The 27,369-nt window shown below is 41.0% G+C and overlaps 1 protein-coding gene across 1 annotated transcript; it reads right to left on the reverse strand.

The window, feature by feature from the left end:
• Window positions 1–825: 825 nt before the first annotated feature.
• Window positions 826–25,202, reverse strand: PPP2CA (protein phosphatase 2 catalytic subunit alpha). The gene is made up of 7 exons (XM_069484056.1): window positions 24,899–25,202; window positions 8,969–9,178; window positions 5,533–5,706; window positions 4,804–4,893; window positions 4,148–4,309; window positions 2,818–2,936; window positions 826–1,865 (listed from the first exon to the last, which is right to left on the reverse strand). The coding sequence occupies exons 1-7, from the start codon at window positions 24,998–25,000 to the stop codon at window positions 1,793–1,795; spliced, it is 930 nt and encodes a 309-aa protein (XP_069340157.1). The 5' UTR covers window positions 25,001–25,202; the 3' UTR covers window positions 826–1,792.
• Window positions 25,203–27,369: the final 2,167 nt, after the last annotated feature.

Genomic DNA, 27,369 nt, shown 5'->3' on the forward strand with positions numbered 1-27,369 from the left:
AACTACTGCACACAGATAAGCCATTGGTTCAGTCAGAAAGGACATGAAGTGACAAAGCAAAAAAAAAAAAAAAAAAAGAGAGAAAGTATTTTTTGTAAGAGCAGAAAAAAATGAAATGAAAGGAAATGTAGAAACACTAAGAGCTTTGGACAGTCAATTCCACAAGCCACCAAAAAACTATCAATTAGATCAAACAAGAGATAAGTGTTTGTATGTACGTATCTCAAGCATCTTAAGAGAAAAATCCTATTAACTTCCTTGTAGGTACCAAATCCAACACAGTACAAAGCAAGGAAATGTTTATTTACTATACAAGTATGATTAAGTGTTCTGAAGTTTATACCCTTATGGTTTAAGATATCAAATTATTTGTTCCCACAGAAGAACTTTTGAAACTTCTAATCTTATTAAAAGAATTAAAGGGGGAAAAAACTAAAAACTCATTAAATGTTGGACACTGCCACTTCAAGTGCCACTTTTGTCTTTGGGTGAATGTACATAACACTAAATGATCCAATAATATTTTTTACTAGTATCATTTAAAAAACTTAACACAGGCTAATGTTTTAACAGCTTTCTTATCCAAGACAAATTTAACTCTTAGACCACATGACAAGTAATGTACAAATGTTTGTTAAAAATTTGCCAATCTGTCAATTATTTTCAAGAGTCCATGTAACATACATAACAATATTTATAACCAGAAACTACACTGAGTGGTATAAGTAGACACATCATTTAGTTTGTTAAGCTCTACCCCAAAACATGCTGTTTTATTAAAACAAAACCCCAAAGACTTAACTCTCAAAGTTATATATAAGGTTTCAAAATTAAATCTTACTAAAGCAGCACAGATTTTCTTTCTTACAGACAAGTTAATGAGCAGGAAGAACCCACAAAGAGCACCCCAGCAATCTGACAAACTGTACTGTATGGAACACAAATGAATCTTGAAGTTCATCTGAAGAATGTCAAGGAGTTACCAGAGATTATGTAGTGGCCTTGATTTTTATTTTTCTTTACCTAGGAGTCTACAAATTCTAAAATTTCATCAATTGATTTAGCTTTTTAAATAAACAGCACCAGTCTTACCCATGGATACAATTACAATTTGATTTTCTCAGTTCTTAGTTCACAAGTTTATTATGAAAACACTGCAGTGCTCTTGTGCAGTAACATCATCTCGCAGGAGGGGACAGTTCTGCTCAGAACAACTCACCAGGTTCTGACAACACAAAGAACAACATGGGGCTGAGATCTGAGGAGGGAATAAACTGAGTGCAGACAAATCATATAATTAAATTAAACGGTATCCCTGAAAATAAACAAAACGATTTCAAAACTCACAAGTAGAGGGGAGGCCTTGGTACTTATTTTAAAAATGTTCATTAAGCTCCAATGATTGTTTGCTGCTATCCTTATCTACAGTCATGCTGAGTAAAGCTATAGCTAAATGGAAGTTAAATTGTATTCACGAGGTGTTAATGTTTACATCTTATTATCTGCAGTCTCTCAGAGAAAGCAAAAGTAACTACAAATAGCGCTATGCCAGAAACTGGTTTCTTGACCAACAATGTCGCTTCAGCATGCAATGAACTGGTTCATTCTAAAGTGGTCACGGCTGTTGATGACAAGAGGCTTTGTATTTTTATATGGCACATCTTTTGGTCCGTGTGAAAACAAGTTTTTTGAATGTTTACTATTTTCTGACACTTTGGAGTTACTGTTGCTCTTCCCATGTCCATTGGGTCAATATACGGTTCATGGCAATACTGTACAAGTTTGAATTTCATTACAGGAAGTAGTCTGGAGTACGACGAGTGACGTGTGGCTCGCCTCTGCGGGGTGCTGGGTCAAACTGCAAGCTGAAAAACAAGACGGATTCGTGGTTTATGTTCCAGGACATCTATGTACTGACAATCAAAATAAAGAACATTATTCTTTCAAACTTTACATTTTTTCCCTACCCAATTTCAGCTTGCTTGAATGTAACAAACCCTAATGAGGAGGGTCTTTTATCTGCATTCCCCTTGACAGAGCCATGGCTTCAGCCAGAGAGGCCAGGCTTTTTTATCTACTCTATCAGGATTCAGAAGGAGTTCCTTCCTTCTAAAATGGTTTGAAAGAAGGGTTCTACTAAATAAATAAAATTTTTAAGAGCCTAACATACAGTATCTGTAATCTCACACACAGGATATACTTTATTAACTCTGTAATAAAAATGTGGGTTTAAAAGATAAAAACCTAATAATTCATATTAGGGTCCATATGTGTTAGCTTCCATTGGTAGGTTTCAACGTTTCAAAGAAAACTTAAAAATCAAGTTGGAATCTGATTTAGCGTGAGCTCTTGAGCTCTTAAACCTCCCATTAAAACTATTTTCAGGCCGGGCGCGGTGGCTCACGCCTGTAATCCTAGCTCTCTGGGAGGCCGAGGTGGGCGGATCGTTTGAGCTCAGGAGTTCGAGACCAGCCTGAGCAAGAGCGAGACCCCATCTCTACTAAAAATAGAAAGAAATTATATGGCCAGCTAAAAATATATAGAGAAAAAATTAGCCGGGCATGGTGGTGCATGCCTGTAGTCCCAGCTACTCGGGAGGCTGAGACAGGAGGATCACTTGAGCCCAGGAGTTTGAGGTTGCTGTGAGCTAGGCTGACGCCACGGCACTCACTCTAGCCCGGGCAACAAAGTGAGACTCTGTCTCAAAAAAAAAAAAAAATAAAAAAAAATAAAACTATTTTCATTGTTACCAGTGTTACCAAAAGGAAAAAAAACTATTGGGTAATGGCAACCAAATGCTGGGGTGTAAATACTTACAAAGAGTATTTTAGAGTATCATCAAGTTCCATGATCGCAGCTTGGTTACCACAGCGGTAACAATAGTTTGGAGCACTGAAAATCGTTACTACATTCCGGTCATGGCACCAGTTATATCCCTACGAGGAAAAGAAAGGATATGAAAATCTACTCCATTTACCCAGTATTTACAAAACAAAATGTGACTCCACCTGAGAGAGAAAACAAGGTCTCCACTGCCCCCTCAAGAGGCTTAAGAAACGTTAATGCTTTGTTTCTGGATGACTTTAATAATTTTCTGTACTTTGCACAACCTACAAAATACAGGTTATTTATTTTCACTCAAATTTCAAAACTAGTTTTTTTAAATTATAAAAAGAAAAAACCCGTAAAAAAACAGCACCAATAACCAAAAAATAAACTCATTCTTATGTCCGGCCTTCTGTAAATGGCAGTGTCTCATCAGCCTCTCTTACTGCAGTGGCCTTAAACATGACTTAAGAATGAGTATTTAGGCCGGGCACATTGGCTCACACCTGTAAACCCAGTACTTTGGGAGGCTGAGGACGGAGGATCACTTGAGCCCAAGAATCTAAAGCTGCAGTGAGCAATGACCACACCACTGCACTCTAGCCCAGGAAAAGAGCTAGGCCCTGCCTCTCCCTCTCCCTCAACCTGCCCAGGAAGGAGTGTTTTTATAGCCATTCCCCATTCCCTAAAGAGGCAGATACCTATTCCTGGAGACCAGAACGTTTTAACTTTTCTCCTCAGTCACAGGTGAAGGCCCCTAAGTTGCTCACCACCAAGGTACAAATGAGATATGCCTTTAGGATCTCTAGTCTCGCTCCCTCAAAGTCCACCTCCATGCATGAGCCACTTTAGTTACTTTTCGTTGTTTAGTATTGTTCACAAATTTCTTCTTTCTCTACCTTTAGCAAAGTCAGATCTTATTGATATCACAGTTATATTAGTATTAATCTAAATAGATCCTTAATTTTAAACATATGGTAATCAAGGTTCTATGCTACGCTTAGCTTAGCCTGTTTCCACTTTATCTTCTTTAAATCACCTGTAATCCTACCATTTGAAGGATCACTTAAAAACAGTTTGGTATATTTCTTTCCGGTAATTAAGAATTCTCTGAAAACATTAACTATGTATTTCACTGTGATCAAAAGCTTGAGATTTTAATTCCAGTGTGCATCTACTGAAAAGGCTCAGGATATAATGGCAAACTCATCAGAAGGAATACATGAAACTTCTCACTAATATCATTAATTTAAAACTCCCTAATATCTCTTTTCCTAAAGTTTACTAAAAAGCAAATCATGTTTCAAAGAACAGAACATACCTCCATCACCAACTGGTGAGCTCTAGACACCAATGTGAGGCCATTGGCATGATTAAATGTCTCGGAAATATCTTGTCCAAATGTGTAACCAGCTCCTCGAGGAGATATACCCCAGCCACCACGGTCATCCGGATCTGACCACAGCAAGTCACACATTGGACCCTAAAAAGCAGGTGCAAGTTATAAAACTGCCTTTTACAAAAATGGTTAACATATAACTTGAATAATTTATCAGAAGCAGCACCCTACTAAGTCACACGTTTTGAGTGGTGTTTTCTGAAAATGGTAATAGGTTCTGCAGTTCAAGTCAAGTATCTGTCAAATAAGATGTTGCAGAAGTCTTTATGAAGCACAGCTGACAACACGGGCCTCACCAGCAGCGCGCCCTAACCAACCAACCTGCCCACAACATGCACCTTTCGGCGTTAGGCAGAGGCTCTGAGACAGACAACCTAGGTCCTAATAGGCCCAGGTCCACAGCTGTTGTGATCTTAGCAGGTTTTTAATGTCAGCTTCTTCTGAACAATGGGATAGGCAAGAGTGCTCACACCTAATGGGGCTCTTTTGGAGAATTAATGAGAGGCTACATATAAATAATTACATTTCTCCTCTCCCTAAGAAGTTTTATGAAAAGATTTTATTACGGAAAGTCATACCTCATGGGGAACTTCTTGTAAGCGATCGAGTGCTCTAATGTGATCCAGTGTATCTATGGACGGAGAGAGGCCACCATGTAGACAGAAGATCTGAAAGGAGTGGTTGAAAATGTCAGCCTCACCTAAAAGTAACTTTAAATATTCTGGACTAAGCTGCGGGAAACAGCTCCCAGCACTTGGCCCCTTGAGTGTTTCTGCGCTCTGCCTGAGCAGGGCCTGACTCTGCAGGTCCGTCTTTGCTCCAGCCCACTCCGAACTACGGAATGCCACGCACTTTCTTCTGCCACCGCATCCAGACTGCGCCCCCATCAGCCCCTTTGAGAAAATGTCTCTGTGATGGTCCCACCCCCGAGAGGCGACTATCGTCATACTAATATAGAATTTTCTTGCTAGTTCTCCTGTCTACACTTCTACTTAGACCAGTAGATAGCTTATTACATCTCCCAGACTTTTTCAGAAACAGCTTAGAGTATGAAGGGGCTACAGTGTACAACCCTGTGACTCCACCATACACTTCAATGCCTGATACAAAGAAGACATTTAAGTTTGCCAGAACTATCATCAATTCAGAAATTAAAATTTAAAAAATTGAACGAATGTTATCAATAACTACCAAAAAATATCCACAAAGGGATGTGGGGGTGGCAAAAAAAAAAAAAAAAGGTCTAAACATTAAGAAAGCAGACTCTTGAAAACAGTCAGCAACAGGAGTTTTAAGGCCCACATTACCTGCCCGTCCACCAAGGCAGTGAGAGGAAGATAGTCAAAAAGATCTGTAAAGTATTTCCAAACATTTGCATTTCCGTATTTTCTTAAACACTCATCATAGAAACCATAAACTTGTGTGATCTGTCTGCTCTCATGATTTCCTCGAAGAATGGTGATGCGTTCACGGTAACGAACCTAAAACAACAAAATGGAAAGCATAAACAGCCAGCACGTTCAAAAATCAAATGTCAATTCAGGAAACTTTTTTTTAAATTTCAACATATCAAGGGGTTCCACGTGTTTTTGTTACATGGATGAACTGTATAATGCTGAAATCAGGGCTTTTAGTGTGCCTGTCACCGGAACAGTGAACACTGTACTGGATAGGTAGGTTTTTATCCCTCACCCCGCCCCCCCCCCCCCCCGGGAAACTTTCTACAGAAAAAAATCCAGAGCTATAATTTTGTTGAAAAAATATCATACACCCCCACATCACACTGAGCTAAAACCACAAATCTACAAACATTTTTAAATGCCCATGGGTACCTGTCAACCCCATCCCAACTAAAATCAAACTCCTCTACTACCACCAACTTTACACCAAGCATAATCGTGGGATATAAAACCCTGTGTAGGAATTCTTCTTTTTCACAGTTCAATAAACTTATGCAACAAGCAGCACAACCCAGTTTTAGAACCTTTCCGTGACTCCAAAAAGATCCCTCCTGCCTATCTGTAGTCACTCCCCACTCCCACTCCCAGCGCCTGGCAACCACTGATTTACTGTCTCTTAAGATTGCCTTTTCTAGAAATTTCATATAAATGGAATATAAAATGTAGTCTTTTGAGCTTAGAATATTTTTTGAGGCTCATCCATGCTGCAGCACGGATCAGTGGCCTGTTCCCTTTTATAGCTGCACAGCATTTCGTCCAGGATGAACTGGAGATTTTTTCCAGTTTTTGGGGGGGACTATTATGAATACTGTTGCAATAATCATTTGCATGGAAGTCTTCATACAGACACATGCTTTCATTTCTCTTGGGTAGATTCCTAGGAATATAACTGCTGGGTCATATGGTAGGTTTATGTTTAACATTTAAAAAAACTACCAAACTGTTTTTCAAAGATCTGGACCATTTTACATTCCTACCAGAAATGCATAAAAATTCTACTCTCTCATACTCAGCAACACTTGGTATTATCAACTTTACTAACACATAGCCGTTCTAACAGGTGCGGAGTCGTATCTCAATTGTGACTTCGATTTGCATTTCCCTGACTGACTAATGATACAGAGCACGTTTCTATGTGCTCACTGACCATTCACATACCTTCTTAGGTGAAATATCTATTCAAATATTTTGTCCATTTTTAAATTATCTGTCTTGTTATTGAGTTGTAAGAGGTTTCTAAAAAAATATTTAAATACAAATACTTTTTTCTTAGTGATGTCTTTTGAAGAAAAAAAATCTTAATTTTGATGAAGTCCAATTTTTTACAGATCATGCTATTGTTATCATATCTAAGAAATCTTTGCCTAACCCAAAATCACAAAGATTTTCTCCTGTGTTTTATTCCAAGTTTAATACCTTTAGCTCTTACATCTTGGTCTATGATTCATTTTGATCCACCGATTCCAGGAGCATTTACTGCAAGGACCATCTTCCCCCCCCAGTATTCGTTTGCTCGAGTTGCCATAAAAAGTTACCACAGAATGGGTGGCTTAAACAACAGATATTTATTTCCTCACAGTTCTGGAGGCTGAAGTCCAAAATCAAGGTGTCAGTAGAGTTGGTTTCTTCTAAAGGCCCCTCCTTGATTTATAGATGGCCATCTTTCTCCATGCGTCTTCTCCTTTTCTTCCCTGTGTCCTAATCTCCCCTTCTTGTAAGACCATCACTCCACTCATACTGGAGCAGGGTCCACCCTATGACCTCACTTTACCTTAATTATCTCTGCAAAGGCCCCATCTCCAAATACAGTCACATTCTGAGGTCTTGAGGGGTTAGGACTTTAACATATGAATTTTGGGGAATACAATTCAGTCCATTACACCCCCATAAATGAATTCTTAAAGGTAGTACATTCATTCCTCTTCCAAAGACGGGTTCAGACTGGACTTTTTTTTTTTTTTTTTTAAGAGACAGGGTCTCACTCTGTCACCCAGGCTGGAGTACAGTGTCGAGGTGATAGCTCACTATAACCCTGAACTCTTAGGTTCAAGCAATCTGCTCACCTCAGCCTCCTGAGTAGCTAGGACTACAAGCATGCACCATCACGCCTAGCAAATTAAAAAAAAAAAATCTTTGCAGGGATAAGGTCTCGCTATGTTACTCAGGCTGGTCTCAAACTCCTGGCCTCAAGCAATCCTCCCACAGTGCTGGGATTACAGGCATGAGCGACTGTGCCCAGTCCATACTGGGCTTTAAGCACGGGTTAGCTTGCAAGCTGCTCTCATAGTATTTGGAGTCACTGCAGAAACCTTCCACCATCAAATCCAACTCCATTTTATAGATGCAGAACATAATGACCTCCAAAAATGTTTTGTAGAATTTTACACAATTTAGATATTAATCACCTAAAATTCAACTCTTGAAATCACATCTCACTGCTTTTCTAATATTAGAAAAGTCCGTGGCAGCCATTTTATCATTCTGAATATTCTTTAATAAAAATGAGTCTATTGTCTTGGAAAAGAAAAAAAATCTTCTCTCTAAAAGGTAAAGTCAAACAATATCTTTTAAGGGAAAAAAGGCAGAATCCTGCCACCTTAAAAGCTACTTATTATATTGTGTTTCACCTTCAGATGTCTCAAAGCTGTAACTGGTATACATACAATTTTGCAACTTGCTTTCTTCAATTATCATTTTTACTGTTCTAGATTATTATGTCATGGTTAATGGGTGCAAACTATTCCACTGAGATAAACCATAATTTAGATATTCACTCACTGTTAAATATTTAGATCATTTTTTCTTTTTCTGATATTAAAGATTTGTTGTAAAATACAATTTCACATAAATAATGGTCTTTTCCTCTTGAATTTCTTCCTCAGTAAAATTCTAATTACAGGATGACTGTGTCAGAGGATATAAACACTCTGACATTTGGTACGATTTCACATTTGTAATACTTCCAAAGTGTCTGGAATTGTAATTATATTACCTCGCCCAATTTACTGAACTAAAATTTCTATTTGACCAGACTCTAACATTTTTCAAATTATCTGACTGAGGCATTCTCTTCCTTTTGTTTTTATCCTATACCATCAACTGATTCAGAATGCAGACACCTATGATTCGTAAGTCTAAAACCTGAATATTTCCATTCCTAAATGTCTAATTTTATTCTTCAAACTTAACATGCAGATACAGAAAATCACAAATCACTGGGAAAAAAAGAACATTCAAGAGGACTGTCTCAGTTCAAAATGCCCAAACATAAAACTCAAATTACCTTAAGAGCTACAAGCAGTGTAACTGTTTCAACTGAATAATAGCCTCTGTCAACATAATCTCCCATAAACAAGTAATTTGTATCTGGTGATTTGCCACCAATTCTAAACAGTTCCATGAGATCGTGAAATTGCCCGTGCACATCTCCGCACACCGTGACTGGACAGCGCACCTCCTGCACGTTGGACTCTTTTGTCAGGATTTCTTTAGCCTATAGATGGAGAAAAAATAAAGCAATATTTTATGAAACATTAACAAAGACATGTTTACGTACACTTCATGTAGCTTAGGGGGCAGATTCAGTATATAAAATTGTCTTATGATCCCATTAAAATAAGCACGATATGGCCAGATTCTACCCATTAGCTATCTCACCCCTGGCACCTAGGGAAAAAAATCTGTGTCAGGATGCATAGCCTTATTCCCATCATCAATATCAGGAGTCTTCAAGCCTATCAAAGTGCCATCTAATTAAATACTAAAGAGATGATTATTAGCAGCCATACAAGATCGATGAAAATGGAGCAAGACATTCAGGTATCTACTTCCTTAGCTTTGGAGTTCTAACTATAACGCTAGCACTCCAGGATTACAGGCTATGTGAGGTTTTTAAGTCCTGCCTGGCTTTCCAAAAAAATTTTTTGAAGGACATTAAAATTTTGCCTGTATTTTGATGTATTTCTTTATATTCTTTATACCAAAATACAAACTTTCTGCATTACAATAGGACTATTCAACATATATACTTTTAGAAAATTACTTGGCAGCATATGCATTCTCCCATATAATCACAAATTCAAAGTACACATACAAAAATATTTAAGACCCCACCTCTGCCTCATGGAGCTTACAACCTAGAGGTGTTTAAAATCAACTTTCCCTACACAGTGTAACCAAACGCACAATCTGAGGTGTCAAACATTACTTTTAAGGGCAGTAACATTTCACTCAGTAGAAACCCTATTATTCATTCATTCAATGAACATTTATTGATCATTTATTATATGCTAAAACCCACAAAGTACACGGGGAGAAAACCATTTGCTCAACCATCTGAGTGACTGCTACGTGCCAGGCCTAGTGCTGACTAGAGATACGGTGGTGGGTAAGAGGTCACGCAACGTAGGGGAGACCACAGACAAGCAACCAAGTAAAAAAAAGCACAGGCTGTGTTAAGTGCCCAAAGGAAAGGGAGCAGGTAACTGAGGGAGACCACTTTACTTGTTTGTGTGTGTGTTTAGAGACAGGGTCTCATGCTGGAATGCAGTGGCAGGATCATAGCTCACTGCAGCCTCTGACTCCTGGATTCAAAGTGATTGGGAGACCATTTTAAATAAGACATCAAAACAAATTACCACGGAGAACTGTTGCTAACGAGCCATGATAACCACAGGCGACAAGGACTGGGTATGAGGCAGTGGTACGCAATCTTAAGTGCACACTAAAAATCCCAACGCCCAGGTTCTCCTCCACTCAGGTCAGAATCTCTGGGAGTGGGATCCGAGCATCAGTAATTTTTTCAGTCTCCCCTCTCCTCCATCAGTGCTTCCCTAGGTGCAACCAAGGTTAAGAACCACTATTTTCAAACACTTTGGGGAGCCTATTTCAGGATACTCACCAACCACTGACACCCAAAATAATTATTAATTTGATCTAATATTTCACTGAGTTTAGAAGAAATTTCTATTGTACCTCAAAGAGAGATACCTCCTAAAGAAAATATGTATAACCAATATTATCAAATTCTACTTTTGAAATTTTTCTCTCCAGGGTTAAGTCCAACTTTCCCCCAATTATTACTATAAAGCACAAGTTCACTGGGCATACTGCATTACTAAGTCAGTATGGCATTAACACCACGTCTAGTGTTTTTAGCACCTAGTACATACTAATGAAAATAGCTGAGATTGCAAAAGTTATTCAGAAGTTTTTAAAGGACATGACATAAAACAGATGATCTCATACCATGTATATCTTGCTGTGATGTAATTTTCACAATTCTATCAGAAGTTAAACTTCAAGGTGTATCTCGAGACTTGCTGACCTACAAGGCTATTCTCTGTATGAATGATAAAATGTTGCCATTCAGGTCAAGACTGCCTGAAGTTCCTTATTACAACCTACTTAAAATTTCTATTCAAATCACAAAAGGAAAATTAAGCCTAAATGCTATTTCTTCCTTTTATTTTATTTAGACAAATCACAATGACAAATACTACATCTATTTTTAAAACCATACAAGTTACATAGTGACACATTCTTGTACGAAGTTTTGTCACACATATAACTCAGCGTCTCCCCTTTGACCTTTCTCCACAATCCCACTCCCCTAGGGCAAAATAACCACCAACAGCCATTCTGACGTACAGATGTTCCTTAAGATGAGGATAAACCCATCATAAATATCCTAAGGTGAAAGTGCATTTTCGACTCCTGATATTTTCAACTTACAATGCTTATGTTGTAAATCCTAGGGGTACCTAATGGAATCTCTTTATACGTCACTTAATGGGACCTCTACTGGGTCATCTCTAGAGTCTCCGGGCCTTCATCAACCATCAGTTTCAAAGGTGGCTAAAACTAATGGCAAAACCAGACTTTCACTCTCTGGCATTTTGACTTCTATAATTTAAAGCCTCGTGTCACCTGAATTATGCACTGAAGCAGAAGCTAAAGCAAAACACACATAGCAAACCTTTTCTGCTTCCCCTAAAACATTTTTCCACGCCTTCAAACTGCCCAGCTAACATAATATTTGGGGTGGGGGGGACCAAGAAAAGCTTCAAAAAATAATGTAATTACCACCATGTTGATTTTGGCATATCAGAACCCCTCTGAAATTCAGTCAAATGGTATAAACTGGAGCGAATGAATTCAAGCAAAAAAGATTCAATATAAACTTCCTAGAACACGGTTAAAATTGGAAATAGGCTATTCTATTAATAAGACCTTATCAGACCCCAAGCATGGTGGCTCATGCCTGTAACCCCAGCACTTTGTGAGGCTGTAGGAGGAGGACTGCTTGAGGCCAAGAGTTCGAGATCAGCCTGGACAACATAGCAAGACCCCATCCCTACAAAAAAAATAGAAAAATTAGCTAGGCGTGGTGGTGTGTGCCTGTTGTTCTAGCTACTTGGGAGGCTGAGGACAGGAGAATTGCTTGAGCTCAGGAGTTGGAGGTTGCACTGAGCTATAATCACGGCATTGCACTCCAGCCTGGGCCACAGAGTGAGATCCTAGTTCAAAACAACGATGACAACAAAGACGTTATCACAAGTAAATGTGTGAGGCTAACATTTTATACTATCTTAGAATCCTGACAATTTGAACATTTATTTCAGCTTAAAGCAAAACAATCTTTGGGAACATTATCTTATTACACCAATGTTCTCTCAGCATTTGGGGTTTGGATTCAGCAATCTCACCACTTTATTTTCAACCTACTATAAAACAATCACCTATAAGTCAAATGACCCATAGACTTGTCTGACATTCTTGAATATGGGCCATCATAACCACCACGGTAACATGAAATTACAAACGAGCAGGCTTAAACTAGACCTCACAAATCACCCCCGCCAAGATTCTTCAAGGAAGATAATTAAAAGAGAAAAATACATAAACCAACAACAGATTCAGCAACCACTTATTTATAATTTCCTTAGGGGCACACAATAACGTCAAGCATACCTCATTTTATTGAGTTTTGCTTTACTCCACTTCACAGATACTGTGCTTTTTTTTTTTTTTTTTTTTAAACAAACTGAAGACTGTGGCAACCCAGCATCAAGCAAGTCTATTGGCACCATTTTCCCAACAGCACGTGCTCACTTCATGTCTGTGTCACATACTGGTAATCTCTCAATATTCAAACTGTCATCGTTACTATATGTATTTGTTACGGTGATCTGAGATCAATGATCTTTGATGTTACTATTGTAATTGCTTTAGGGTGCCACAAAATGTGTACATGTAAGGCAAATTTAATCGATAAATATGTGTCTTCTGACTGATCCCTCATCTCCCTCCCTCTCCTCGGGCCTCCGTTTCCTGAGATACAACATGGAAATTAGGCCAATTAATAACCGTACAATGGCCTCTAAGTATTCAAGTAAAAGGAGTCATACATTTTTCCCTTTAAAACATAAGCTAAAAACAATTAAGCTTAGTGGGGAAGGTATGTTGAAGGCTGAGATTAAGTCTTTCAAAAGCTAAGCCTCTTGCACCAAACAGCCAAGTTGTGAATGCAAAGGAAAAGTTCTTGAAGGAAATTAGAAGTGCAACTCCAGGGAACACATGAATGATAAGAAAGTCAAACAGCCTCATTGCTTGTACTGAAAAAAAAGTTTTGGTGGTCTCGATAGAAGACTAAACCAGCCACAACATCCCCTTAAGTCAAAGCCTAATCCAGAGCAAGGCCCTAATTCTCTTCAATTCTATATGAAGGCTGAGAGATGTGAGGAAGATGCAGAAGAAAAGTTGGAAGTTGGCAGAGGTTGGTTCACGAGATTTAAGGAGAGAAGTCATCTCCGTAACAGAAAACTACACAGTGAAGCAGCAAGTTCTGACAGAGAAGCTGCAGCAAGTTCCTCAGAAGATCTAGCTAAGATAACTGATGAAGGTGGCGACATTCAACCACAGATTTTCCATGCAGAATAAATGGCCTTATATTGGAAGAAGATGCCACCTAGGACACTCCTAACTCGAGAAGTCAAAAACTGGCTTCAAAGCTTCAAAGGACAAGCTGACTCTCTTGTTAGGGGCTAACGCACCTGCTGACTTTACGGTGAAGCTCACTGACCATTCTGAAAATCCTAGGACCCTTAAGAATTATACTAAATCTGCTCTGCCTGTGCTCTAGAAATGGAACAACAAAACCTGGATGACAGCATATCTGTTTACAGCATGGTTTTCTTGTAAGCCCACTGTTGAAACCTAGAAAAGATCCCTTTCAAAATATTACTGCTCATGGACAACATGCCTGACCACCCAAGAGCTCTGATGGAGATATACAAGGAGATTAATGTTGCTTTAACTTTCAAGTCTTATGACTTAAATACATTTCATAAGACTAATAGCTGCTGTGGATAGCGATTCTTCTACTAGATCTGGGCAAAATAAATTGAAAACCTTCTGAAAAGGTGCCATTAAGAACATGCCTCACAGGAGGAGGTCAAAGTACTAACAGTAACAGGAGTCTGGAGGAAGTTGATTCCAATCCTAATGGACGACTTTGGGGGTGGGGGGCATTCAAGACTTCAGTGGAGGAACTGCAGATGTGGTGGAAATAGCAAGAGAACGAGAAGTGAGGATGTGACTGAACTGCTGCAATCCCATGATAAAACCTGAACAGATGAGTTGCTTCTGAACCAAAGAAAGTGGTTTCTTGAAATGGAATCCACACGCGGTAAAGATGCTGTGAATATTGTTGAAACGACAATAAAGGATTTAGAATATTCCAAAAACTTAGTAGATAAACCAACCACAGGGTTTGAGAGGACTGACTCCAATTTTGAAAGAAGTTCTGTGGATAAAATGCTGTCAAAGAGCATCACATGCTACCTTTTCATGAAAGAGTTAACCAGTGTGGTAAACTTCACTGTTGTCTTATTTTAAGAATTGTCACAGGCACCCCAACCACCACCCTAAGCAGTCAGCAGCCGTGAACATCAAGCAAGACTATTCACCAGCAAAAAGATTACAACTGGCTGAAGGCTTAGATGATCATTAATCAGCACTTTAAAGCAATAACGTGTATTTAAATTAAGGTATGTATGCACATTGGTTTTTTTAAAGACATAATGCTATTACACATTTTATAGACTACAGTGCAGTGTAAATGTACTTTTTATATGCACTTGCTTTATTGTGGTGGTCTGAAAGGAACCTCCCAAATATCTTCAAGACATGCCTATGCTTGTATATCATTTATAGTTAACTAATAGTGTAGAAAAAGCCACATTTTTATGTATTTTTATATTAAATCAAGCAAACATTTACAAGCACAAAATGATTACAACCACAAATTCTTTGTGTTAAAAAAGCTGAAAAAAACATTAAAATGTTAACAGATTTTTATTTCAGTGACAAAATTGCAATTTATGGTTATCTGTCTTATTCCTACCAACAAAAACTATTCTCTGGCTCTCATCTGTAATCTTCACACTTTGGGAGGCTGAGGCTTGAGCAACATAGCCAAGACCACCCCCAACCCCCGCTCTCTACCAAAAAAAAAAGAAAGAAAGTAAGTTAGTGGGCACACGGGCCCATGTCTGTAGTCACAGCTACTCAGCAGGCTGAGGCAGGAGCCCAGGAGTTTGAGGTTGCAATGAGCTACGAAGACGCCCCTGCACCCTAGTCCGGGTAACACAGCAAGACTCTTGTCTCAAAAAACAAACTATTCTCATTTGTGTTTTACCCACACAGAGATCTCTCTTATTTATAATTGGTCAGTGTCTCATTGTGTGTCCTAAAGTTTTGTATTCATTAACTCAAGCTTCTACAGGATTATAGTGGTCATTTAAAACCACTACTATATAATTAATACTTCCTGAAACAGATCAATACATGGACAATATTATTGCTTACTTGAATTATTTCCCTCCAAAAAGTTTTCAATTGTGGGATTATGGAGCAAAACAGTATGAACTTTTTTTTGGGCAGGGGGCAGGGTCTCACTCTACTGCCTGGGCTAGAGTACAGCAGCAGCTGCATCATAGCTTGCTACAACCTCAAACTCCTGGGCTTAAATGATCCACCCACCGAGTAGCTGGGGGCTACACGCACGCCACCACACCCAGCACTTTTTGTAGAGACAGGGTCTCAATATGTTGCTCAGGCTGGTCTCCAACTCCTAGCCTCAAGCAATTCTCCTGCCTTGGCCTCCTAAAGTGCTGGGATTACAGGTGTGAGCCAACGCACCTGGCTCTTTTTTTGGTTCCATATGTACTACAAAACTGGATTATGCCAACTTGTTATGTAATAATAAATAAAAGAATATACTGATCCTTGGCTACTTAAGACATAAAATGTTATCTCACTGATTTACATTTTTCATTTCTGAATTCAAACTTTTTATTCCATGTTTATTTACTATCAAGTTATTTCTCCTTGGCTGGGCGCGGTGGCTCACGCCTGTAATCCTAGCACTCTGGGAGGCCGAGGAGGGTGGGTCGCTCAAGGTCAGGAGTTCGAGACCAGCCTGAGCAAGAGCGAGACCCCCGTCTCTACTAAAAATAGAAAGAAATTATCTGGTCAACTAAAATATATATACAGAAAAAAACAGCCGGGCATGGTGGCGCATGCCTGTAGTCCCAGCTACTCGGGAGGCTGAGGCAGTAGGATCGCTTGAGCCCAGGAGTTTGAGGTTGCTGTGAGCTAGGGTGATGCCACGGCATTCTAGCCAGGGCAACAGAGTGAGACTCTGTCTCAAAAAAAAAAAAAAAAAGTTATTTCTCCTCTTACACAAACTGCCCACTTGTGGTTTTGAGCATCTAATCAACCGAAGACTAAATGTTCTTATGTATTCGTACAAACTATGTTTTAAGCTGTTACTAACTTGTTGGCATTTTAATTCTCCAATTTTTAAAATATGTAGTCAGAAACATTCTATGCCCATTTTTGCTTTGTAATTTTTCTCCAATTGTTAAAAAGAAAAGTTATCATCATGCCATTTTCTAATAGTTTTTCTTTTTAAAATTTATACTTCAATCCTAGGATTACATGACAACTACTTAAGCTTCTTTTTATATCAGTGCCTTACACCTGAATACAATTAAAAACATTTATGACATTAAGTAACTTTTAAAAAGGTTTAATACTGACCTTTAAGTATTTTTGGAATCCTGCATCAAAGAATCACTGAATTGGGATCTAGAGTTTTAGAAGTATTTTTCTAATTTTTAAAAAACCAGTCATCAATGTTTAAAATATGTGGGAACTCCTAACCAGACTCTCACTCCCTTCACGACTGAAACAGATGATGTTTCCCAAACGAGTACTTTCTCAAAGAAGAGATGAGACTGAGCTAACGACCCTTATCCATCAAGTCTTCAGGACTTTGCTACTCCAACCAAACTAGATCATGCCAACCAACGGCAAGGCCATCTGAGAGCATCAAGTGGCTCTGCTGGATAGGACAGCACTCTTGCCACTCCTCCAGGGAAAACACCCAAGTACAATTTTTAAAATAACGCCACTGATCTGCAGCAATATTTTTCTCAGTCTCAAAAACACTTATTCCCATAGCAGTACTGATTCTGGCACTAAGATATACCAAGAATTAACTTGCTTCAAATACTAGTTCATTCTCTGGGGTTAATATTCATTTTTGTTGTTAGCTACTTAAAAGTGATCATGATGTAACTATAATCATGTTCTTAAAGGCATATATTAAGCATGGTTTCTTTCAATAGAAGAAAGTCCTCCTACAAAAGCAATTACTGAATAGATCAAAGAAAAACCTCAAGGTCTACACTGAGGGAAAAGCGTACAGGTTCATCAGAGATCAATGATCTGTACTTGACTAAAGAAATCTATTTTTTATATCGTAAGTTTTGCCCTTCATGGGGAAAAGTCTTACAAGTAGAAACAACTAACCAGCAATCTCTTTAAGGAAGAAACCAATGCTGGCCTTGATGTGTCTTCTATGCGGGATCAAACTCAAAAGCAGACACAAATTATCTCTTTACAATCTTAGTATTACTAATAGCACTATCTGACAAACAAATCTCCATTTTTTGAAAGTCATTTTTACTATCAAAAATCTAATTATTCATTCTAATATTGTTACTCTAGTTCAAGTAAATTTTATAATCTTATGGGCCCACCGTCATATATGCAGTCCACTGTTGACCAAAATGTCATTATGTACACTAGTTAGTCACACTAACAGATGCCTCTAATATTCTATGGAACATTTCAATCTTCTTAGATCAAAATACATATAGTTATACTTTAGAAGTATTATAACGCGCCCTGTAATGTTCTAGGAGCTAGTATTTTTTATTTGTATTTAAGGCTTTGGACCTAACTGAAAGAAAAATGTTGGCAGTGAGTGGTAACTCTAAAAAAAAATTACGAAAATTGTTGGTTTTTCATCTGTTTATGTCATATAATCACCTTCTTCACCTCTGACCAAAAGAACAACCATTTTCTCTAAAGTCATATGTCTCTTTGCTGGCAAAGCAATAAACGAAAGAAAAAAGAAAAAGAAACAAAGTCATACATCTCACACACAAGACTGACCTCAAGCTTTACCAACCAACCTGAATTAAACATTTCCCGTTGTTCCTGCAAGGGAAAAAGGTTAATCTACTAAACAACTGAGAAATCTTGCTAAATACGCAATTGTTTTAAAAATTCTCACAACAATCCATCATGAACAAGATTCAACCACTGTGGGTCTCCATTTCCTCCCTCATCTATAGAAGGGGACTTAACCTATAATAGATGGTCTGGAAGATTCCTTCCATCACTAAAATACCAATCCACCCTAAAGCACTTAAGTCTCTTTTATTAAGTTAAAGCCACCCAAAACAAATAGACAGCAGGCATTACTGCTCCTTTACAGATGATGGGTGGCAGAACAATAAAAGTTACTTGATCACCACTGACACAAACATTCTAAAACATATCTAGAGTTAACTACAAGGTCAATCTGCTGACTAATCTGAAAGTGTGCTATTAATCAGAGCAAAACCAAACTCACAAATCCTTATACACCAAGATAATGCTATCTAGACAAAGCTAAAGAGTGAAAATAATGCATATAATGGGGGCTTAGTAAATACTGGCTGAATGCATTCCAAAAACAAATGTACATGGTCAAACAGTTAACAGTATCACCAATGCTCTAACCTTTGTGAACTTAAACTCTGCGTGCCTTCAGCCAGGTAAAAAAAATGCCACCGTCTGTCTCACAGGAGCAGTATAGAACAAAGGTCTGCAACATTCTTTCAGCCCCAACACCAGGAGGGTAAATATTCTCATCTGTAACAGGAACCAAATGACTAAGGTGGAGCCAGGCAATGCAAGAGCAACTGGCTGGCTGATCATGCATAGTTCAGGAAATACCCAGATTCAGATACATACGCATAGCTGACACCACCTTGTTCATCCATTCCAAACCACATTCCACAACAGAACAATACATAAACAGGCAATAACACTGTACTGTGAAGAAACTAAAGTTAACCCCAGACTGTTCTTTACTGTTCTTTCAGACCCCTTTCCCAGCCATTTATTGGCAGCTAGAGCCCTCTCTCTTCTTCAGCCTATTCTACTACTTTTGCTCCAGAAACAGAAAGCCATTTAAAACAACAAAAAAATAAACAAAAATTTTCCCCCTTTATAGTTCTAGTCCAATTAAGACCTTGCTTGCATACGAGAGTGCAGGTTGAGGGCTTTTTCAGACAAGGATGGTAATAAAAAATGAGTAATTTTTTTTTTAAAAAAAAGTAGAAATAAGAGAAATGGGTCAAACTAGAAAGAAGAGTAAATAGCATTTCCCTGTCACACATAACTTTGCCTATCTTTCCTCAGTACCCTCAAAAAAGACCCCACCACTTCAACCCAAACTCAGCGCCCCTGGGTTGTCCTGGCTTATTTCCTCCAAACTAAACAAAGGCTACCTCACAGGGAACTCTGACAAACTTTACTTACATGGAGATACAGAAAATATGTGCTGCCATAAGACAAGGAAACACCAGACTCATAGCACACATGTTATCCCATATACTCCCCAGGATCCACCATCCTTCCTACAACACAAGTTTCACCTCAGCTCTACTGCCATTTTTTGAAGACAAAGAACTCTGGCCCCGATGGAGAGAAAACAGGGAGGAACCTGTATATCTGAATACAACTGTTCACCTTTGCCGTATTTCCTCATTAAATCAACACAAAACTGCATTACTGTTGCAGGCCTGGGAGACCGTGAAACACACACAAGCATGTGTGCTTGACTGTGGAAGCTATGAGGATGAAAAGAAAGGCATTTTATAAGCTGCAATGAACAATATAAAAGTCAGCTTAGAATATTTTCAAGCTCAGTCTCTGGATCATGATTTATACTATCTGAGAATACATGGAAAATGATCTGGGATTTTCATCTCACCAATCTTACTTAAGGAGCAAATACAGTTAGCCACATCCAAAACTGAATAATAATTACAGTTTTCAGGACAAACTGAGACAACAGTATGTGACATGAATAGAAAGCTCTCAAGCAATGAGAATAAAAATAGTGCTTCATTTTACAAAACTGTTGATTCCACAATTCAGTTTGGCCCCTCACCTACATCACTCATTATTAACACTACCTCCAAAAAGAAAACTGGATTTGTGAAGCAACAGTGGAACATTAGGCTTAGAATCCATAAGTCTAGGGTATCTCAATTTTAGCCTCTACAGTCAAGTCACTTTCTGTGCCTTTGGTTTATATCTATAACCAAGAACAAAAACTATCTCATAAACTTGTTAAGAGAATTACGTATGCGAAAGTATGATGAGAATAATGTTCTGCAACATGCTTCCCCCACCTGTTTGTTCTCAATATTCAAATTACTTCTATGGAAAGGAGCCAAACAGCCTTTTAAATTAAACACACATACACATTCAAACAAATGTATTACCCACTTCATATACGAATGTAATCTTGGTCAAATATTTTTCAGCTCATCTAATTAGTAGGAAGCTGTTTGCTTTTCCCATATTCATGTAACAAATATTAAAACTAAGTGGGCCGGGCGTGGTGGCTCACACCTGTAATCCTAGCACTCTGGGAGGCCGAGGTGGGCGGATCGTTTGAGCTCAGGAGTTCAAGACCAGCCTGAGCAAGAGCGAGACCCCATCTCTACTAAAAATAGAAAGAAATTATATGGACAGCTAAAAATATATATAGAAAAAATTAGCCGGGCATGGTGGTGCATGCCTGTAGTCCCAGCTACTCGGGAGGCTGAGACAGGAGGATCGCTTGAGCTCAGGAGTTTGAGGTTGCTGTGAGCTAGGCTGACGCCATGGCACTCACTCTAGCCTGGGCAACAGAGTGAGACTCTGTCTCAAAAAAAAAAAAAACTAAGTGAAGCCTTGGGCCGGGAGCAGTGGGTGGCTCATGCCTGTAATCCTAGCACTCTGAGAGGCAGAGGTGGGAGGATGGCTTGAGCTCAGGAGTTCGAGACCAGCCCGAGCAACAGTGAGACCTGCTCTCTACTAAAAATAAAAAAATTGGCCAGGCAAGGTGGCACACAGCTGTAGTCCCAGCTACTCAGGAGGCTGAGGCAGGAGGATCGTTTGAGCCAAGAAGTTTGAGGTTGAAGCGAGCTTTCATGATGCCACTGTACTCTAACCCGAGTGACAGAGCAAGACTGGCTCAAAACAAAAACAAAAATAAAAACACTAAGTGAAGCCTTACTGAATGCCTTTTATTTATAGTGCTTGCAGAGCAGTGGAAAACAGCATACCTAGATAAAGAACTCCTTGGGGGAGGGGGGAATCTGGCTATCAAACAACATTCTCCACACATTTGGTAAGACCTGAAAGCACAAAGCCAAAAACCATACCCAAGTTAAACCAAAGGTGAAATCATATAAGACTGTTTACCGTAGCTAATACAAAAGCAAGTTGATACTATTTACTTTTCTCAGTCTGTAGATGGAAACACACCAGGCCAGTTATACAGATGTAGTAATGCTACTGACTTACAGAACTGTGCCTAAGACAAAACTACACACCCAATTTTTAAGCTATCAGTTATGAGCCCCAAAATGACAACGTATACTGCACACGTAACATTAGCTTTGATATAAATCCCAATCACACCTTATAACATAAAAACCATGTTCACCCTTGTCTATAAATGCACACTTGGATTCTCCCCATTTTTGACACCTACTACTAATTGTTAGTGAGATACCATTAATAATGGCCTCAGGATTTTTTAATCACAGTAATCTCCTATGGTATACGTCTATCTTTACTACGTAACTTTACTTCAGATCAGGCATCTTCAGGTGGGTAGAGGGAAGGCTTTTACATTATTCCTTCTTGTAATTAAAGAAATTACAAACAATTACCACATAGTTATCTCTAACGGTATTTTTTTAAAAGTACTATTATATACTAATGAAAAAACTTAACCCTTAGTATTTTCAAAATTACTATTTAGAAGGCAATCACACCAAAGAGCATACGTAGCTTCCACCTAGAGATGCCACTGGCCACATAAATATTAACAATGAAGAGAACTTTTGTTTTACTAGAAAGACTTGTGCAAAAGATATCAAGTCATGCATCCCACATACCTGACTTCAAATTAATTTAGTTTGGAAGTTTAATATAGTTCCAAAAGTTGAAATACTTACAAGTTAAAAACAATATGAAGGCTGTATGATGATAGCCACCCAGAAGGATCTGTTCCATGGAAACCTTTGAGACACCTAGCTTCTAGTATTATTCCTATCTTTTCTGCTCTGAGAACTAAAATCTGTGCACACTGAATGAGCAACGGAAATCTAGTAAGTTGATTTACCCCCCTACACCTTGGCTTTCCAAAGATGCGGAAAACAATCAACACTGGATCCATTAAGCTTCAGTCACCAACCTTCACACCCAGTATTATCTTCCACAGGCTCCAGAGGAAACTCTACCTCGAGCCCATCTCCCACTCATTTCCGTACCATGCTTGTTTCTCCCACTAGACGAAAGCTCCTTCGGAATAAGCACGCTTATTCACTGCTTTTCATTCCCCTCAGAAAAGTATGAAATCTTGGATGTTCAATAGGTGTTCAATATTTAAACACAAAGTACTAATTTAAAATAGAATTGACTGTATAATCTCAGAAGATTAAAAGTAATCTCAGACAATGTTTTAACTCTTTATTTTACAAACAGGAAAACAAGAACCAAGTGAAATGGTTGCTCCAAAGTCTGTCACAATTACTCACATAGGAACAGAAAGATGACGAGTGTCTACGTCTAACTCAAAGTTGAGTGGTCTTACAATTACATCATCACTTCCCTTTCAATGTCGTCTTCATAAATAACTGGTCAACTAGCCAATTATTGGCTCAAAGTCTTACAGAGTCAAGAAATCCGAGATGCAATACACTGCTACCACTAAAATTCAGCTGCAACAGATGATACACCAGCTCATCAACCCATAGTGGAGTTCTGTTCAGGCTTGGGATAAATAAATCTAAATTGGACTTACTTAAATTCCAACTGTTCACAGCATGGTTCCTGAAAAAGCCTGTCTTGAGAACATATACATCAAACTAATGAGCCTAATTTTCACATCGAACTACAAATAACTGTTTTCACTAATACGAAATGCTCATATGATATTCCACGACTCTGTACTAAAATCACATGCTGCAAAGTTAATTTTGAAAAGGGAAGTTAAAATTTTTACAGTGGAGATCAACATTTTGTATGCTTCCGAAAACTAAGTTACAAGAGTTTTAAAATACAATGCACAGGCCGGGCGCGGTGGCTCACGCCTGTAATCCTAGCACTCTGGGAGGCCGAGGCGGGTGGATCGCTCAAGGTCAGGAGTTCGAGACCAGCCTGAGCGAGACCCCGTCTCTACTAAAAAATAGAAAGACATTATATGGACAACTAAAAATCTATATAAAAAAAAAATTAGCCGGGCATAGTGGCGCATGCCTGTAGTCCCAGCTACTCGGGAGGCTGAGGCAGTAGGATCGCTTAAGCCGAGGAGTCTGAGGTTGCTGTGAGCTAGGCTGACGCCACGGCACTCACTCTAGCCTGGGCAACAAAGTGAGACTCTGTCTCAACAAAAAAAAAAAAAAAAAAAAAAAAAAAATTACAATGCACAGCTAACAGCTAAATAGACTCACCTGTTTGTTTTCCCAGGGAAAACAAAACAGAATTAGGTAATAAAAAATTGAAAGTTTAGCGTTATTGAGTAGACTACACCATTCCATTTTCAACATGTGTGAGGTAAACACGAAGCACAATGTCTGGACTGTGCTAAGAGCTCGGTCGCCAGTCACTACTACTACTACTTGCAGCCACGAAATATAATCAAGTAACTTTTTCAACAAAGAGGATACAAAATGTGCTGCTCTCCTAGTCTATGTTGCTCATGTTAAAAATCAATGGGAACAGGCCAAGTATGTTAAGCTTACAGAAAGGTTCCACACTACCCAATTTGAGTCATCGTACAAATCATAGATTAAACTAACACTTGATTTCCAATCCAAAAGCTCCTCATGTAGTATGACTCACCATATTCTCCATTTCTTCCATCTATGAAAACTAAGTTACACTCCTCCCTTGTAACTACCATCATGACCTTCGTAGAAATTAGGTTAGAGATTAATTTTAAAATTCCTGAAGACACCCTTTAAATAGGTCTCTGGAGAAGATCACTTGGTGACTTTAATAGAAATTACACAGGACGGTACTGGCGCTGTGTGACCTTCAGACGGGTTCTGGGATCCGGCACCCAAGACTGCCTTTGGGGGGGACCCTGCGGGCAGCGCTGGGCATAAGAGCAAGGCCTGAGCACAAGTGAAAAGCCTCTTACCCCGCGGTAGAGGCCCGGGCCCCATTCCCAAGCCACAGAACCCAAGCCCCTCACCTGGATCTCAAAGCCGGCCCCGACCCTGACCCACAGGGTCCCCGCGGCCCCTGCCACCCCGCCCGGCGCCAGGGCCGGGAGACTCAAAAGCCCTGGAGCTGGGGTAACGGCGCCATTTTAGGCGGCGGTGGCGGCGACAACCAATCCCCGCGCGGGAGGCAGGGGGCGCCGGGTCGCTCGGAAGCCGCCGCCGGCCGGGCCGGGAGCCGGTCTGGGAGGCCCGGGGGCCCGGGCCGGCGGCCTCCGCCATGTTGCACCCTCCCCACGGCCGCCTCCTTCCCGACGGGCTCGGCCCCGCGGCGGCTCCTGCGGCCGGACTGCACTCACCTTCTCGCAGAGGCTCTTGACCTGGGACTCGGACAGCTGCTTGCACTCGTTCAGCTGCTCGATCCACTGGTCCAGCTCCTTGGTGAACACCTTCTCGTCCATGATGCCGCCCGCCCGAACCGGCTGCCGCTCCTCGCTCCTCCCGCGCCGCCGCCCGCACACGGGCCACACGCACACGCCGCCGCCGGCTCCCGGGGGGACTTCTGTGGCCACTGGCGGTTGCTCGGCGCCGGCCCGCTGGCTCCGTACGCAGTGCTCGGCCGCCGGCCGCTGCGCCTCCTCCGCTCGCCCTAGCTCCGGAGCGCGGCTCTCTGTAATGGCGGCCGCCCGGCGTGGTGACGTCACGCCCGGCGTCAGGAGGCGGGCGCAGCGGGGAGACGGGCCGGGTGCGAGCTGCGCAGCTGCAGGGCTGACCCCGTCGGCCGCGCGACCGGTGTAGGGCGCAAACCAGGGGCCAAGGCGCAGGCGCAGCGTACCCGACGGGCAACTGAGGCGCCTTCGCTTTTAGGGCGTGGTCTCCCGAAAGGAAGGGGGTCCACGGAGCGGGAAGGCCGGCGTCCTCGCCAGCGCTGCGCTCTCCGCGGCGAACGGGGCTGTCCCGGAGCACCGCGCCCCGCGAGGCCCGGCGCAGGCGCGGGCCGGGTGAGCGCGGGGGCTCCCGGCTGCCGGGGCTGTTCCCCCGAGAGCGCACCGCTGATCACCACGCCCCGGTTCTTCACCTGGGGACTGGCAGCCCGGTTACGGACACGCGAATTGCGACGCCGTGGCCCTCAGTGGTGCAACAACGCTGGAATCGTGTGGGGTTCCCGCGTCTCTGGGGGCAGGAGTGGGCCTCGAGCGACAGCCCGGTTAGAGTAACCACTCCCACCTCCGGGCGCCGCCCGCACCTTGTAATTAGGTCACTCGTGGGCGGAGGAGGGTGTACCCACTGGGGCAGTGCCGCGCGGTGCACCTGACTCCCCCGGGACACACCTGCACCTGGGCCTGGGTGTCGGCGGGCGCGGGGGCGAAGCTTGGGCTTTTCTTTGGGCCTCCAGCCGCGCCTCGCCTTCCACCGAGTCCAGTTCTCCCTGGGAACGAGAGACCCTCAACACCTGCCCGCCCTGGCCTACTCTGTAGAGAGGAAGCCTGTAGAAGATGGATACACCTGTCCTGACTCGTCCCGGTGGTGTTAGATGCGGCCACCTACGCTTTAAAGAAAGCTATGATACCCTAGGATCGGACTTCGGTCTGGTTATGAATCTCTCTGGGGTTTGCAAAACGTTTTCTCATTCTGTTGTCCCTGCGTTTACAGAAATATTTGGCTCTGTAGAGCACAAACTATGTGCCAGACCCCATGCCTGGGGGCTGAGGGGGTCGTCCAAACACAAGGGGCACTGCCCTGGAGTGTGTGTTCTCCACATGATACTGGCTGAAAACGGGTTTGCTTTGGGATACGCAGAAAAGAGATAATGATGGCCCCAAGATCTGAGACAGATAGAAGCTTTCCAAAGGACGTTTAACCCTAAATAAAGGGCAAAGCAAGAACTGAACCTGGTCGCCTGTTTTCCAGGCTCCCTACTCTCCATCGCAGTCAACCCTGCCTAGCGACGCACTGGAGGACAGCGCTCACTTTGTGTCTCTGAGGGCATTATCCCAACCAACGACAGGCTGAAGAGGAACCTGGAGACCCCATCAGCCAGTGGTGGGAGTGAAAATCCTCCTTCATCCAAGACAACCTGCTTGGCAAGGCCGACTGGCTTGGCCTCGCCAGGCTGGAAATTGCAATTCTGCTTTCTCTTTGTACCTCCCACTAGTGTGCCCAGAAGAAAGTACATCATCAGATCTGCTCCTCCAGAAGGCTTATCACATACTTAATTTGCCAGACTGGGAAAAAAAGTCCTATCAGCTCAAATTCTGACCCTGTTTTACAGTTAATATTCTCAAATAATAGAGGAGTAAGAATTAAGACCATGGTGGAATGAATGAGGAAAAACACATCACTTAGTGCCCATACCCAGTGTTCTATCTTACCTTACTCTTCCTCATTGCCCTGAACCTGTGTCAGAACTGGTCCCGTCTGATAGGGCAAGAAGCAGGCACGGAGAAAGGAGAAGGGACTTGCCCAGGGTAGTGGTCAGGATTTAAAACTGCATGCCCCAAGTGCAAGGTTTCAGCCACGGTCATACAGCGGACCTTCCAAGGACTGAAATATGGAACAGAACCAATATAATTTCTCTTTGCCTAGGTTCTCTTACCTAGAAAGGTGGTGGTGATGTAAAAAGGTATTCAACACCCATTATGTGCTAAGATTATAATGAGTTTTTCCAAAGTAATGTGAGCTCCTTATGGATAGCATCAATGTGGGTGTTATTTATTCTCTGGATGCAGATTACTTGGCTCACCACATCACAAAATGCAGGGAATATATAATTATATGTACTTAAAACATCCTGCCAGATAATTAGATGCCATGACTTCTTAAGGAATGA

The sequence above is a fragment of the Eulemur rufifrons genome, chromosome 10, assembly GCF_041146395.1.
Source record: "Eulemur rufifrons isolate Redbay chromosome 10, OSU_ERuf_1, whole genome shotgun sequence".
Lineage (NCBI taxonomy): Eukaryota > Metazoa > Chordata > Mammalia > Primates > Lemuridae > Eulemur > Eulemur rufifrons.

Coding starts and splice junctions, on each gene's coding strand:
- PPP2CA (XM_069484056.1), bottom strand. CDS start 25,000: ATGGACGAGAAGGTGTTCACCAAGGAGCTGGACCAGTGGATCGAGCAG. Junction 4,894..5,532: donor CTGCCTTGGTGGACGGGCAG/GTAATGTGGGCC, acceptor CACTCCTTTCAG/ATCTTCTGTCTACATGGTGG. Junction 4,310..4,803: donor TACAAGAAGTTCCCCATGAG/GTATGACTTTCC, acceptor CCTGCTTTTTAG/GGTCCAATGTGTGACTTGCT.